The sequence below is a fragment of the Thunnus albacares genome, chromosome 18 (genome assembly GCF_914725855.1).
Source record: "Thunnus albacares chromosome 18, fThuAlb1.1, whole genome shotgun sequence".
Lineage (NCBI taxonomy): Eukaryota > Metazoa > Chordata > Actinopteri > Scombriformes > Scombridae > Thunnus > Thunnus albacares.
The window spans coordinates 17,585,644-17,602,682 of NC_058123.1; the positions used below are offsets into that span (position 1 = coordinate 17,585,644).

A 17,039-nucleotide genomic window follows, 5' to 3' on the forward strand; every position below is an offset into this window, starting at 1 on the left:
CCTCTTCTCTTCATGTATAAATAGCATTTTACTGTTGATGATTGTTTTGTTATATTTCAGTTTTTATATCAGGTGTTGACATGCAAACAGCATTACATTCAGATCTTTGACATTTCTATCCTCATTTTTGTTATTTTCTAGGGAAAAAGTAATGCTATAAAAACATAAGCTTTCAGCATAAATTGATGCAGTAAGAAAATGAACGTTTCCATAACTGAACTGCCACATTTGACACGATCCAATGATACCTGCTGAGCAGGGTTTAATTTGTCAGGATAACTGTCATCGGCTCGAGAGTTTAATCCTCATCCTCTCTGTCTCATTTGCGTTTTCCCAGACAAAAGCACACACAAAAAACACACACACACATGCACACACACACACACACACAGCTCAGCAGGATGATTGGCGGCTGTGGCTGTGTGCTGGTGGTGTTGACTGCTGGAGATGTCACTGGATACTCAGAGTCAGCCGTCAGCAGCGCTGCTGTAAATATGATTGACAGCTCATATTGCTGAACCGCCATGTGCTGAAACTCTTCTTAGACAAACTCGCCAATTATCGCCCATAACCTTGACTCTGTGATTATAGTGTGACATAAAGACACACGTATTATCACTATTACGTGTCAGAATGTGGCGTTACCAGAGTGGGTATTATACTGTGGAACTATAACATAAGTGGCCCGTGTGTCATATGAAACCAAAGCAAGTGATTGAAATCAAAACAACATTTGGGAGGCGTGCACACAAAATTAAACAGCTCACTAATAATAATAATACAAAATCAGCGTAATAATTTGTTGGGTTTGTTTTATGTTGCAGTTGATCAAATTGCAATTTTTATCTATTGCTTCTTTCTTTTTACATGTTCTCTCACATAAAGATATCTCTTAAAACAAAAAAAAAAATTGTACCATATTTAAAAACTATTTGATTCTTTTTTGCTACACTTGTTTAAGGAAAGAAAGATGTCTGTTCTGAAATCTTTTGTGCTGTTTTTTCTTCCACTTGTTTACATTTTGCTGATATTAATAACTAGTTACATTTTGGAAGACAACACAATATAAGCACCGAATTACACAAGCATTTTGTTAACATGATCTATCCAGCTTATTTTTTATTTTCATAATTTACTGTAAATACACATCTTTGCTCACCATATATTCACTTACACACCAGTCACGTGGCGTCGGTTTCAGTGACCACTAAAAAAGGTACTCGCATATAAAGATTCAGCACTTTCTCAGTTTTATTTTCAGTTCATCAAGCATAGATTATGTCAAGAACAGTGACAACCACAGATCATCACTGCTGTGAATCTTGCTACTAATCAAAACAATGAATACAATTCAAATGACCCACCTCGTTCATTGTCATTGGCCTCAGTTCAGCATGACCGGTCATTTGTTACATCTCACAAAAATTGACTCTGGTAAATGAATGGATCAAATAGATTCTGTGGACGGATATCACTTCATAACTTCATAGGCAGCATCGTAAAACAGTTTATTTTAATCCCCTTTTTGTCAAAAATAAAATTAAAAAATCATATTTACAGGAAACACTGAACACTCATCACTCATAAGACGCTACTTTTGTCAAAACATTATAAATAAAAATTGAAAAAGGGGAAAGAAATATGAATCCTAACAGGGTGGATGCGCCTAAAACAACTCAAGTTGTTCAAAAGATATATAGATGTATATATATGTATGTATCCATATATATTCTGTATATATGCTTCTCTACAAAAAAGCAAGTTTACTCTTTCTATGAGTAAATACATTCTACTCTACAATCACTATAACAACAGTGTACATTCCCAACCAAAATGCTTGATCGTTTATCAGGAGGATATTGGACTTAAACAATCAGTGGACCATGACCAGCAAGTATGCAACGACATGCTCAATGGGACTGCACTATTGCATGTGTGTGTGTGTGTGTGTGCATATGAGTGTGAAATAGGTTACCATCACCTCCGCCATATATGCTTGCCAAACACACACACACTTCCCCCTGACACACATGCACACACACCCAGAGAAAATGATCTGTTCAGCAGTGAGTCTGGTTAACTTTGCCTGGGCAGGTGAAACGTGATCCCGGATCTATTTCTGCTGCTCTGCAGAGTTCAGAACCGCTCACGGATGGACTTTCCAGCTCACTCTCACCATCTCTCTTCCCTCTGCTTCCAGACAAATTTAGCACGGCTCTCCGAATTAAACCCCGACTTTCCGTGCTAATGCAAGAATGAGCAAGACACAGTTTTCCTTTAGAGGCTGGATTTACACAAAGGATTACTTTTTTTTTTTTATTACCTGATATTTCATAACCGTCTAGACCGTGAGCAACTGTATGGTCTCTCACTTCTGAGACTGTCGGGATGATCAGATTTGTGCAACAAAGGCTTCAGAGTCTTTGGTCTCTGGATAAATCCCATCCTGCAGAACAAACCAGAACCCTGTTTCCCAAAAGCATCTCTGCTTCATTCGCTTTCCTTCTGACCTTTGACCTGGCAGGATCACAAAGAGGCGCCGCTGGGAAACCGGGCTCAAACTGACCTTAAGTAGAAAGTCCAAAAAAGCTGACGTTACCTGGCAACAAAAGCACTCAGAGCTCTTAAACTCTACTGAACATATTGCAGCATCTAAACGCGCGAAGCTCCTGCATTCGGTGCCAAAAAAGTTGTTGTTTTTTTTTTGACGACAGCACCCCTCCCTCTTTTTTTGTGTTTCTCCAAAAAGGCAAACTTAAAGTAAAATCCATTATGTACAGTGCTACAGAAAGCCTGTTATAAAGCACCAAGATAATAAATGGGGTAGATGAGGGTGGGTGTGGAGTTCTCAGCTATACATGGCTCAAATCCTAAAGTACAAACAAGGCCTAACTGCTTGTGTGACTCTCACTATATACATTACAATCATACATGTAACGTACTAACCACAGAGCAAAGAATGTCATGCTGTGTCAATGTGCTCGGCTGTTATTGTCAGTGAATGCAGTGAACTATTTACAGATGTGTGTATGTGTGTGCGTGTCGGTTTGCATACACGTGTGTGTGTGTGTGTGTGTGTGTGTCAGGTAGCCCTGAGTACGATGTGTGGGTGTATTTCCCGCATGTGTTTTGTGCTTCTTAAGATTTACAGGCGTGATCGTCGATGAACGCGCACTGCGGTGCTGCTCCACCTCTGGGAGGCAGTGGTTGAAAAACTGTAAATGCAGGATGGTGGGTGAGGTGTGTGTGTGTATGGGGGGGGACGGGGGGTTGACACAATGGCTGCCACATTTCTGGGGAACACTGGAACACAAAGACCATCCATCAGAAAACTCAACGGGACTTGAGTCCGGCACAAACAACCATTACTCTTTAGGAAAGTCATCCACATAGACATTACTGTCCAAGCCTTTCATCACGGATACTGTGAGTGTGTTTCCTCAGGAAAAACATGCCACAGTAATGTTTCCAGTATGGCTGGTATTGTCATCTTGGTGGTGCTACAGTATGGGAAACACAATCGGACGATGCCAATCCTGCTGCTCAGCCTTCCTTTTCCTTCTCCATGTACTGATTAAAGCTTGTTTAAACGGATCATGAGGGAAGGCTCATGGGAGTGGCATTAGTTTGTTCAGCAGATGTTGTTTACCTCTTCATTTGTCATGGAGACATAAAAGGGACAGATGATTTTTCTCCTTTGATTCCTTGTTTACATCTCCTTTGTGACATTTGTAAGCTTTCAGATGGATATTTCACCTCACATTTCACTGTAAATCCTAACACGAAACACACATTTGGGACCTCAGCCTAATAGAGAGAAAACAGCTCCCTATTATATTCACACTGCGTGTTGCTGTGGACCAGCTACCTCCTGCACAGTCCCACCAGGCTGCCTATGCCAGTTTTAGACTGACTGTGTTTCCCTGAGCTCTCACTCTGCCACCCGTCCTCTGAAAAAGTGGTTGTCCAGCCAACAGACCGCGAGGACGGGGTCAGTAGTCAGGGGTGACTCCTCCTGTGTGTCTGTTCAGTCTGAGGGGAAATGAAGAGGTCGCTCACTGAGGTATGACTGTCTGCCTTATTAATGTTGGCCATCTGGAGAGAGAGAGGACGGAGGGGGCACAGAAAGAGAGCAAGAGAGAGAGAGAGAGAGACGGAGAGAGGGCAGAGGGGAAATTAGAAGAAATTCTCAGCCGACAGAGAAGGTCTGTTTCGAACATAGTAAAGCTCCAAATCATTCACCTCCACGTGAATTCCACACGAGAACGAAAAGTCACAGCAAAGCAACGCTCCTCTCAAATCCCTGTTCTAGAGTTTTAAAGACGAGACGACGAGAAATGCTCTGTGATTTGGATGGTAAAGCTATGCTGCAAAAAAATCCAAACAAAACTAACAGACAGACACGTGCTGCAAAGATCCAGAGTCAATAAACACGGAGAATATGTGATTATACAGTAGATCTTTTTTTTTTTAAAAAACAGGATCTAGTTTCTACATGACATCTTAGTACCAGGATCAACTTAAAGCTGCTGCAAGTCAGAGAAGTAAGATGATCTTGGCACTTATTTACTCTTGTAAATTCCAGCCAAATGTTTTTCATATGTAAACAAAGATTAGCAGATAAAATATCAACAACATTTTAATTTCCAGGACTCTGAAGTGGTAGTCTAGGAGAGCAGTCCAGTGATATTTTTTTTTAATTTATGACTGTAAAATACAGTCTTTATAGACAGATTCCTCATGGGCAGTGTAGTGTATCCCACATATACATGGATGTGTACTCCTGCTAAAACCATTGAGGTCTAGATATACATCACAGTACAGCACACTGTGGAAGTCCAGCTGTTAAGGTTGAGGAAACAGCTGTTCAAACTTGAATGTTTCAGTGTTTCTTTACCTTGCCACTCCAAGAAACAGAGCACAACTGGAAAAGGACTTCACTTTACCTTCATATCTCTAAATCACATGAAAAATAGGCTTTAGGGCCTCGGTGAGTCTATTGTCTCATGTTTCTCACACATCGTTTTTGTTGAATCAAAGCCGGCACAAACACGGGAGATCAAACTAGCACCCAGATCAAGGCGAGCGTGAGGAGAATCAAAGCCTTTTGATGCGTATTCTGTTCGATTTCGTCTTTGCTGACAGATACCTTGTCTCTATTAAAGGCTAAAAAAAGAAAAACAGAGATGAAGAGTTTTTAAAAGCGTCACCACAGAAATCTGCAGAAATCCCACACAGTGCTGAGTGACTACTATGTGTTTGTTCAGCTCCAACAGTAAAGAAAAATTTGATCCAATGTACTATATGTATAGAGTTTAATGGGATATCTCATCTCTGTCTTATCTCTTAAAATTAAATTTAATACGTGCTATAACACTACCACTACAGTCAATTACTAATATATATTTTGAGACTTAAAGTATAACCAACTACTAATCTGTCCTGAGCAGTTCATCAATAGCTGCACTGTAAGTTGTGAAACCGGCGCCACAACAGACAGCAGCTGAGGCCAGTGCAGGAGAGCCTTAAGATGCCGACACACTAATTGCAGGAGGAGGCTTCAAATCTTCAAAGAGGCCCAACTTCTGTCTGAAAATACAAAGTCAATATATTTTCTCACAAGATAGTTTGATCATACAAGATCTTTGATCTTTTGAGCATATTAAGGCTTACAGAGATGTTTTGGGGGGGGGGGGGGGGGGGGGGGTTGTTTGATTGATTGACATGTGTCTCAGCTTCAACCATCACAGGCATCAAATCAAGGAACCAATTTAGAGTACTGATCCGATAGGACCAGGACTCCTTTTCCCAAATTCAAAAACTGTAAACATAACTGTAAATGACAGACAAAAATCTATCTAATGTGGATCATTAATGTCAGTACCCAATCCACTTAATGAGGTCAGTTATGACACGTACTTATCTGATGCATTGGATCAAAACATCCCTAGCTGAAACTTCCTCAATCCACCCCAGCTTTTGCTCTCTCCGGCTCAAATTTTCAGGCTTTAGTGACTGACAAAGTCAGCCAGTGGTAAAACCCTGATCCAGGCTTCAAAACATTGCTTCAGTAACCTAAAACGCGCCACTAACATGTGCCTATCCACCCTAAAGTCCTGCAGTATCAACACAGAAGTGATCCATTTCTGCAAAGTCTTCCCCTGACGATGATGATACCCTTATAGAAGAGTTTAGTGGGGTTATAGCTTTAATTAGTTAGCTGGTACTGTAGTTTGTGCTGTGTCTTTCCTGCTGTGTAACAAGACCCTTTGACAAAGCTGTTTCTGCCACCAGCAGCTTCACTTCAACACAGTAGAGAATTGCCATAGGAAGGTGGAGGGAAGGGTGTGTGTGAATGTGTGTGTTTGCAGAAAAAAAGAGCAGTAATGGGTGCCAGTGAGCTGTGCTTTTGGGCGGGACAAAGCTGACAATTGTTGTGTGTGTCCGTGTGTTAATGGTGGAGGGAGGAGCGCGTACATTAGAGTATACACACACTACACACATACAATATTTGTACAACAGTATTCCCTGCCAGCAGTGAGACTATAGAAAATGTGCTTTCTGACAGGAAAGTGTGTGTGTGTGTGTGTGTGTGTGTGTGTGTGCGCACACAGGTGTGATTAGGTTATGAGTGTGTTCAGTAGTGAGCACCTCTGGTCCAGGCCATGTAAATAAACCTCGGGCAGCAGAGAGCGTGCTCAGAAAGGCTCAGAAAGACATCAAAGATAGAGGGAAAGTCTGAAGGAAGCAGAGGACGGAAGGAAAAGAGGAAGCATTATTACTCTAAAAGCACAGGTTAATAGGAATACCAAAGATAATATTGCATCTCCTAGAACTAGCTTCAATTGCTCAGTGTATATAAAATTGGAAGAAAGCTATACTGTGATATTACAGTTACATTTCACTTTATAATTCTAAAATAATTTATACCAACAATAATTATATTTTATAGCATATTTACATAAATACATCATCATATAGTAATATTATTGTCAACACATCGTTATAGAAACATACACCATACATATATGTGTATATAGTCATGTTATAGCCACACGTACACACACATATAATGAATATACAATCAAAATGAGCTATTGCAATGCTGTGTTGGGTTAAAACTCCATCGGACATTCACATCTTCTCAAGTAAGTAAGCTCATAGAGAGGAGTTCAGGTGTATTGCTATAAGAAAGACCAAAGTTCAGCCCAGCCTGGCACAGTCGCAGCCGAACGTTTCTCGTAAAATCCGAGTATTGCTTTGTGTAAAGTTGCTCTCCTCTGATGTGATAATCTGGACGGAGTGTAGAGAAAACACAGAGAGGAGCTTCGAGCCTCTCTGTCAGTAGGTCAGACGGTTTCCGCCGCCGTTGTCGGGCAGAAGGTTTTTCCAGCAAAACAGTTTTGAATCTGTGAGTTTTGTCAGCTGGGATAGAAAGGCAGCCCGCTTACACAGACAGAAAAAACAGGTGGGCATGTGAGCAGCCAGGTGTCCTGCGTATACAGGCAGGTGAGAGCGTATCCAACAATCTGCTGCATCTAGAAGTCAGAGAAGAGATCCTGGGGACCCAGATGGATGATAAAAGGAGCAATGGTCCGCGGCTGGTAGAAGGGATTGTCAATGAAAAGTCCTCCTGGAGGGAGATGAGGAACAGAGAAAGAAAGCAGGAGTAATTACTATATGAATAGTACGAAACATCCATAAAAACAATGTGAAGCTGCTACACATAAAGCTCTCTTAAAGGTTCTATATGTAAGAATCAGAAATTCCTTCTCATTAGCGACACCGGTGGCCGTTAAGTGAACTGCAGTCAGCATCCTGTTGCTCACATTCACACTTCATCAGCGTGAGTGAACAGAGGTGCGAGACTATTGGTGGTGATGTCTTTTTTCTCTCTTACACTTCTCATAATAACATAAAAGATCTCTAACATTGTGTTTTGCCCCGTGCTTCAGCAAAGCATCTCTCACTTCCAGTAAGTCAGCCCCCCCACACTGCTGGTCAGTAGTGATGCACGGGTCAGGGTTATTTTAATACCCACATCCACCCAACCCATTATGAGAGTTAATCTGCACCTCCCAACCCGCAAAAATATGCATTAATCATAAATCTGAACCTGAGCCGACCTGCAAACCGCCAACCGTGTTTGCTAAACAATGGTAGGCTCAGTGAGCTGTGGCTAGGAAACAACACGCTGCGGTTTTGTTGTGAAATGTGTGGTGGTCAACGGATGCAGCTAGCCCTCTCAACCCCCCAAAAAACAAAGGTACTGTAGCCAGAAATGGTGATAGCTGGCATGGTTAGGCAGCTAGCCACCAGCCAGGTAGGTAACAGAGCTGGAGAGCTAATATCTGCAGGGTGTTTCTAGTTGGATAAGTTAGCACAGTTTTTGTTGCGGTGGTTGCCGGTTGTTTGTTGACGTTAGTGGGAGAAAGGCAAGGCACTCCGGAGCGTTCAAAAATGTCACATCTGGTGGATTTTCGTGGAAAAACCGGCCTGAGTCCTTCACATAGAAATCAGTCCACAGGCTGATATAGGCAACCAAGAAAGTCAGGGAAGGTCTCATTTTTTAAGTTACGTTACAACCCGTCCACTTATTGGTAATAAAAAACGATTAATACATGTAAATTGCTTCACAATTCTTACATATAGCTCCTTTAGCGTCTTTGACAACATGATGGATTTGAGAAAGATTTAATGCATATAGGTTACAGCGGCATTTCCAACAGGACAAAAAAGTCCACTTAAAGGAGTTAGATGAGAAGATCAAAGACTGAAAATGAGATCAGACAAAGATCAGACAAAGGTAAAGCAGTTTTGAAAGCAAATATTCTTTCTGGAACTTCAGCTCTGTGTGCACTTAAAATTAATTCAACATTCAACAAAAGCATAACAGAAAATAAAGCACAGATGTGAGAGCTGTAAATGAATCTTCAATCATCTGAGATTGAAGTAAAGCTGGTGATCAGAGACAAATACCAATTTTAAGGCTTTATACTGAAACAACTCAGTGGAGCTCAACCAACCATTGGACAAGATATTGGGTCCTCTCATCCAATGGCTGCGCCTCATAGCCGTAACCATGGAGACGTCGTCAGGGGGGTTATCTCTTGCTGGTTGGATGACCAAGACGTGGTGAAGGGCCAGTTTAACTCTGTTGTGACCTGGCACTGACCTTTGATTGGAGTTTCTCCTTCATTGTACTTTATTTAGCCAAGTTCCTCTCTCTCTGTTTTGTTTTTTTGTGACATTAGGTCATTCTTCTGATCAATCTTTAAATATTTATTTGACACAGAGATTGAGTCATAGAGGGACTGAGCAAAAACATGCAAAAACAACAATACAGCAATGACTCTGAAATAATGAAATACTAACAACATAAAACACATTCACAGTGAGTCACTACTACTACTTTTGATTTACATGTAGTACAAGTAACATGTTTTGTCTTTGTTATTTTGGACCATTTTATGCCAATTGAATTCAGTGTAAACAACATACTGAGCTCCAGAATTACTGCTGCAAAAAGTCTGCAGTTGGTTTATGTGACGACAAATACAAGCTCACCGTCTGTACTGTACTGTAGGTGACAGCTGTGTGACAGCAGTGGGAAACCTGCCAAACATTAATCCACGTAAAGTAATGAGATCGTGCGGCTGAATGCAAGATGCGGGATCTAACAGAAGCTTTCTTAATTCATCCTTTGTCTTCTTGCCTTTCTCTCTGAATATCTATAAGCTGAGGGTCAAAAGGATGTAACATGAGGCGCTGAGGTACGTGGAAAGACTGAAATTCAATCTGGGTGTACGTGAAAGTTCGTATATTAAAGCTTGACGGCTAGATGTAAGACTGTCATGTGCAGAGTGAATCTTCAGTTGAAATAACTGCTCGAAAATTCCCGTAACAGCAACTACTCCTAAAGTTTTGACTAAAATCGAAACAATAAGGTGCTACTGCATCAAATCTAAACCAGCTGAAAGCCTTTAAGTCAGATATAAACCAGGCAGTGTTCAGCTTTTATAGGAGATAAACTTTTTTATTTTTGAACATTATTTACTTTTTACAGAGAATGTGTGTTGTGTGTATCATATTGCAAAGGCTATCAACTTCCTAGCACAGAATAAACACAATAACAAAAGGCTGATATATATATATATATATTTATATATTTAATTTAGACTCAAAGAATGAGGTAAAAATTCACAGTACAAATCCTTCAAGTTTTTGTTGATCTGTTAAGAACTTAAACCTGCAGTATGTTTTTCATGTTCACAACAGTTTTTGGAAACAATAAGAAAACAATAAACAAACCAACCAAAAAAAAAGCAAAATAGCGATTTTACAAATCTTCAGATCAAGTCCATAATCCTCTCCCCATCATTGATATGGTAGAAAAAACAAAAACCAAAAAGGAAAAACCAAAAAAAAAAAAAAAAAAACAGACCGAGTTTCCCTTCTAGAAAAAGGCTAGGTGCGTTTGGTTTGTATGTCTTCTGTGCTAAAAGAAGTAGTGGGGGACGGGGTAGGCGGGCACTTTCATGACAGGCAACAGAAGCATTCTCTTGGGCAAACCTAGAGGGGAGACATGAGAAGAGCACAGCTCTGCATGAGTCCAGGGCAACAAATAACCAAGTGTTTCTATGCTCACTACACTACACTACACACTACGCTACAAGTACATGTCCACCAAAAAACTCTCGCACTGAACAAACAGGGCTCCCAAAGGAGGGAGTGTAAGTGCGTGAGAACAGGCAAGAATGTGTGTACACGAGGTGACGGCCTTCGTCCGTGGTTAGAAGAACCGAGAGAGAGATTCAGAGTTAAAAGGAATAAAGCAAATGGAAAAATTTAAAGATTAATTTTGGTTTATTACAACTTTGGTCTTAATTTATTTATTTTTAATGATTATGAAGATATTGGAGCAGGAAACACAAGCAGTCAAACAGGTTGTAAACAAGCCAACAGCCAGACTATATGCCTCTTTTTTAGAGGCAACACTTAAAGTGAGCATCTTAAAAGTCAGTAATAATCCCACTGGAACACTGCAAGTACAGTATGTCAAAGTTGTAACGTTTGCCTTTTTCTTTCAAATAAATCTGGCTAATCTGGGATTTTCTGAACAACCGGCCTGATTGTCTGACTGCTGCTGTGTTTCTTGCCCCGTCTGACTCACTCTAAGTGATGAAGCCACATTCGCAGATCTCTGCAATCAACCTGGTGAGTAAAATGTTATTAATACTGATAGGAATGATGGCCAAAACGACAAAATCAGGACCCATGTTGTAATAAACTGGAATTATCCTTTAAGAGAGGGCAAGTTGTTGTTTGCATTGCCCTGTATAAAAAAATGTTTGGAAAAATGTTCCGTGTGTGTTCCACAAATTGTTCTACTATTTCTAGTGATCTCGACAGCTAGAATGTGATCTTAGTGTTTTCCAGCAGGAAATCCCAAAGCAGCAATAGGAGCCAGAGCACAGTGAAAAAGCAGGAAATAAGATGAAAGCCTTTTATTAAAAAAAAGAAAAAGGAGTAGTAACTAATGTTTTCAAGTGCCTTTTTTCCCCTCTCTGATTTAAATTTAAGACCCTATGGTGCCGACCCTAAGATTTTTGAAAATATCTAGCTGGTAAAATTCAAAGTGGGTTTAATATTTACAATAGGGGCAGCTGAGGCTGAGGACACTTCCTGTCCACATGTCAAAGTGTCCTTGGGCAAGACACTGAACCCTAAATTGCTGAGGATGGTCTTGCATGGTACAGTAGTGTTCTGCCATCAGTGTGTGTGTGAATAAGAAGCATTTGGATAATAATGATATAAATAAATACAGTCCATTTACCATTGGGTGTATTTAATATTTTTCTGTTTTTTTGCCACACAAATTCCTAAATTTTCCAACTTTCCCTGTGCTGACAAACACTGTGAGGATGAAACATTTCAGTTCAGAACAAGTTTCTGAGTTTAATTCCAGTTTTCACTTCTGTCTTTTCATAGAACATGAAATGAGTTTGACTTCTCACTTACTTGTGGGTTACAGCTCAGGTTAAAGCTCAGTGTCAGCTGATCTCACAATGATCACCCACCAGATATGTGGCGTGCACCGATGAGTAACAGGGCAGTGATGCACACAGTGTGTAATGATTTATGCTGCATCACCCCCACAGAAGATACTGGACATTGAATCGCCTCTTTATCTATCAAGTCTTTTTATTTGCCAGTCAGAAGCAACCTACTGCATATCTTTTCAGTTCTTTTGGATGCCATTTCCACTGAAATAAACAGTAACATTGTTCTCTAGTTAGATGTAAGCAGCAGCTACCTGGATATTCAAATGATTTTTTTTCAGTAAGCATGGAAGTCACAATAACATGTGAAAAGAGGGGTGCAGTGTGCAGGCCAGAGACTGAAACTAAACCCACCAGTTCCAGCTCCATCATAAACAGAGAAACTAAGGCACGCTTCATATTCGGAGCTCTTGGGTTCTCAGGGGGGTACTAAACGTCTGCCTGGGACCCCGGACCAATTTCTCCCAGCACATAAGACCCATTCAAAACTCAAGCCGTAGGATGGACAGAGAGGCCTCCCAATGCAACATGTGTACACACGCTACACAAGGCTCAGTCTGTTCAGGTAAACATGACTGTGTGTGTGTGTGACAGAGGGATGTATGGAGTGAATTCTGGACTAATACTTGCACCGTTAAAGGTCAGGCACTAGTATAGATTTTAGCCTGTCCTTAACTCCTGTGCGTGTGATGGAGCCCAGTCATCACTTTCAGCACTGAAGACATGGAAACCCCTCGGCAGCAGTAACATGGCAGAAGCAGCGCTGCAGTGCAAGCCTACCCTACCACTCTGTCTTAAATAACAGGGGGTGAGGCGAGGAACTCACACTATGCGTCCTGCTAATCTGAACAGAAATGATGATGACAGCAACACAGGCAGAGTGTCTGGGTCTGGGTTAATGTAGGGCCAAGGAAAGTTGGTTCAGTTGGGTAGAGGATGGCTGTTCTATGGTGCAGTTTTATACTCTTTTCTTTCATTCAATAGTAGTACTGCATGCACAGGTGTGTTTGTGTCATTGTCATTCAAGAGGCAACAGAGCTTTCCTGATGGAGTAGTGATCCAACCATTAAGAGAGGAGGGAGTTAGTGGCAACAGCAAGATTAAGGAATAAGTGGTGAGCAGACACTTAACCAAAGCACAGACAGATTTGCTTGAAGCACAAAACAGAGAGGAAACAATTAAGGCTTTATTTAATTACGACTGAAAGTCAGTGTCAAACCCTAAAACTTGGATTAGAACGGAATCAAGTTTTGAAGAAAATTTGAGGGAAGAAATTGAAGCCAAAGGCAGTGGAGAAGAATGATTAATTTGCTCTAAAACACTGATTTGAGGGCAGTTTTGAACTCTTCCTACTAATGTTTTACAGTTATGGTTTGTTGAGTTAGGGGAGACTGTATGGTTAGGAGAGGAGAGGAGGTGGAAGAAGGGAGGGAGGAAGGTTACGGACGGGAGAAGGAGGGTGAAATGATGAGGACTGGACGGGGAGAGAAAACAAGCACGTACCGTATGCAGGAGCAGCTGCTGCAGCAGGGCTGTAGCCATACGGTGTCCCGAAGCCTGTTGGGGAAGAAGTTACAGGGTCTAATTCAATTGCGCACTTGTTTAATTCCAAGCTGCACTTTTCCAACATCTTCAGTGAGTTTTGATGAGTATGTGGCCATCTTGCGTTCTAGCAGACAGCTGTGGGTTCAGAGTAAGCGAAAGCTACACAACGTCCTAATAAGATCAACATGAAACTGAACACACAAACACTCCAATGAAACATTTATAAAATTCTTCACATGAAAAATCAAAAAAATGTCTTCAGTAGTGACTGTATCAGGGCTGCATGATTCTCTGTTAATACTGTTCATTATCCAACAGTCATGCACTGACGTGACAACTATCTCCTGTACTGTACTGTATGTCACTGTAGGGTATTTCTGAGAGCCTGTGATATTTCCAATACGACTGGAGGGAAATAATGGAAGCTAAAATAGAACACAGAGAAAGAAGCCTAAAGCTGAAGAAAATGTCGGTGCTGTGTAGCCAACGGTAAAAGAAAATGCCAACCCTGCACAAGCCACTGTGTCAAATTTGAAAATAAAATACTGTACAAAATAAAAAATGAACTGGAGGGATTAGCAGGGAAAAGAGGTTGGAATATACTATCATTTTCTCAAAGGCTTGATATGAGGATCCAACCGTGAGCAAGAATTCTTTAAAATTAGATTTGTATTATGGTATAATATGAAAATGAAGCAAATTGCTCATATGTAATGCAACTGTATCATTTCATAGGTTGATAAAATTGCCCTTAAAAAGACCAAAACACCCCGAAGATGACCACCATTCCACCCATGTATGAAAGAAAATACATATCTTGGAGAAAAACGACAACAATACACACAACGATCTTCTTACTACCTGGTGTAACGTATCCAGGTGCGGCTGCGCTGACGAAGGCTCCTCTTGCGAGGGCTGCTCTTCCTCTTCCTCTGGCTACCTGAGCTGCTACTGCTGAGGCTGCTGCTGCCGCGGCCAAAGCTCCTTTAGTCTGAACACAGACAGTATATATTAGATTAAAGTGTGTTTCAGACATTCATTATACGAAGAAAGATACAGTATTTAGAGACATGTGTGCCTTCATAATGCATAACACACACACACACACACAGGAACACACACACACACACACACACACACACACACACACACACACACACACACACACACACACACACACACACACACACTTATCTAAGACAATGTCATGATGCTTTATGGGCCTGGTTGTTCACAAATCTGTTAGCAGACAGTGTCATTGACCAAACAAGTGGTAGAGTAGTGATCTGATAACAGGTCAAGTATTGATTTGATTGCACACTTGTTAAACACAGTGTCATTGATTACTGACAGGCTACATGGTGAACAAGGTGGACAAATTGTCCGCCTGCTCTACAGAGGTGATACTGATCAGAAAAGAGGTTTAAATGTAATCATTTTTAAAGGCACTTTGGCTGTAAAAGAAGACAGTTACAGTACAAAGGGCTTTGATTATTTGTTGATGTCATCATTCTCTGTGAGTAAAGCATGTGACCCAGACTGAAGAAATGTCCTCTCTGTGTCTGGTATGTGCGGTGTGCTCTATGTGTGTCTCCTTACCTGAGGCAATATCTTCTTTTTCTTGTTTGCAGCTGCGTTGGGACCAGAGAAGAGTTTTTCCAGAGCTGCTAGAGCAGCGCTGGCCTTTGCTACCTTTTTGTTGGGGCCTGCTCCACGAAACTTCTGCCCATCGACCTCCACCTGACATGCGCACACACAAAGACACGAAAAATGTAAAATATTATATTAAACATATTTTATGATTAGAGTTAGACTAAAAAAATACTTTGAATTTTGCATCCAGTGAAAAGTTTGGGAGCCATGCTATAATTTTAGTCTAATTATTGTTGTAGTCCTTTCTATTAGTGTTTCACTTTTTATGTTACAGCTATGTCAAAACCACAAACAAATCACACAATAATGTTGCCCAAAACCCATGTGTTTATCAGCCATCAGTAACTCAGCCAGTGAGTCTGGCTGAACAGGACAGCTTGTTTAGCGATGCCCTGCTGTCAAGCAGTCCTGCTAATCAATCAGCAGAGCGATGGAGCAGCCAGGCATGTCGGAAAACAGCACACCCCACAGAGAACAGGCCTGCTCCAGGAACCAAGTTGACTGATTGACTCTACCGGTGATCAGCTTGTTTCTGTGTGTGTGGTTTAGCTTCTGTATAAGTCTCCCCTTTTGTGAATCTGGTTAAGGTGCATTTGTACTTGTGAAATTTGAGCATTTTATCTACGCACATATTGTTGATGATTTATAATCTTTTACCAGCGTCAGTCTGCGTGTATATGAAGCTCTCACCTCCATAACAAAGCGTTTGTCGTGGCTGCCTCCACTTTCAGAGATGAGCTCGTACTTGAGGCCTCGTCTCTTCTCGTTCAGCTCCATGACGGGATTCTTACCACTTGCCGTCAGTATGGGACCCTGAGTTCGCACCTGCAGAGCGAAAAGGTTATTAAAGTAATTTAATTTGAAAGCAGCATCCTCATTGCTTTATGAGAAAGCACACAGGGGAAAGCAAACCTGGGAGAGGGAGCATGATATGCAATAAATGTCACAGATCTGGGATTATCTAACAGTGGGACAGCCCATTTTAACATTTAATAAAAAATTTCCCAGATTCAGAATAAAAAATCATTAGAACTGAGTATATGCAATTTTTTTATCAGCATGTCTCAATTCCCACCTCCAGTGTGTTGGAGCTGTCCGAGGAGTGTGTTGGATTATTGCTAGTGTGCGTGGACGTCTCACTCTTCCCCTCGCCATCCGACTTCTCATCTGAACTCATGGGGTCCAGGTCTGAGTCGAAACCTGTCGGGTAGCCCATCGCCTGGAGAACCTGAAGAGGGAGGATGATAAAGTAAAGAGGAGTTGGGAGGATGCAGCAAACAAAAAAACTAAAGCCAAAAATCAGGTTTTCTAATCTAAGATTCAGAAGCAGCTGCTTCCAGAAGCAGCAATACTGCAGCATACTGCATGTACTGTCATCTCTTACAAAACGGTTACAATAAAGCCATTATGATACACTGGCTGTACAGAATCATAAGAGTCTACTGTAAGTCCTTGCCGGCACACAGAGAAGCAAAGTGATTCAGAACAATATGCAGGCGGAAGCGAAAAAGGAGAATGACACGTTTTTGACCCAAATAGATGATTGTGTTACAGCTGCTGAACCAGCCGCAGTTAGAATGTGAGAGAGAGTGCAGGAGATGGAGCGAAAGTGAGGGAGAGGAAGAGAGATCAAAAGGTGAATACATGAGAGAAAGAAAGTGAGTGAGAATGAGAATGGAAAAGGGGGAGATATGGGGAGAAAGTGCCTTTTATGGGAATGGAGCGGATAGCGGATTATCCCAGCTCCGTGCTCTGGAGAGCCTCTTTGTTCACAACCAC

General features: G+C 41.2%; 1 protein-coding gene across 7 annotated transcripts in view; it reads right to left on the reverse strand.

Moving 5' to 3' along the window:
• Positions 1-1,227: 1,227 nt before the first annotated feature.
• The window catches only part of LOC122968443 (spermatid perinuclear RNA binding protein), an 84,582-nt gene continuing 68,770 nt past the window's right edge, over positions 1,228-17,039 (reverse strand). For all 7 annotated transcript variants that reach the window (XM_044333668.1, XM_044333672.1, XM_044333671.1 and 4 more), the window contains 6 exons: positions 16,336-16,488; positions 15,951-16,085; positions 15,207-15,347; positions 14,469-14,598; positions 13,566-13,619; positions 1,228-7,633 (listed from right to left, as the gene is read on the reverse strand). In XM_044333668.1, coding sequence (XP_044189603.1) covers positions 7,539-7,633; positions 13,566-13,619; positions 14,469-14,598; positions 15,207-15,347; positions 15,951-16,085; positions 16,336-16,488 — 708 coding nt within the window. In that variant the 3' untranslated portion in view covers positions 1,228-7,538. The remainder of the gene's footprint in view (positions 7,634-13,565; positions 13,620-14,468; positions 14,599-15,206; positions 15,348-15,950; positions 16,086-16,335; positions 16,489-17,039) is intronic.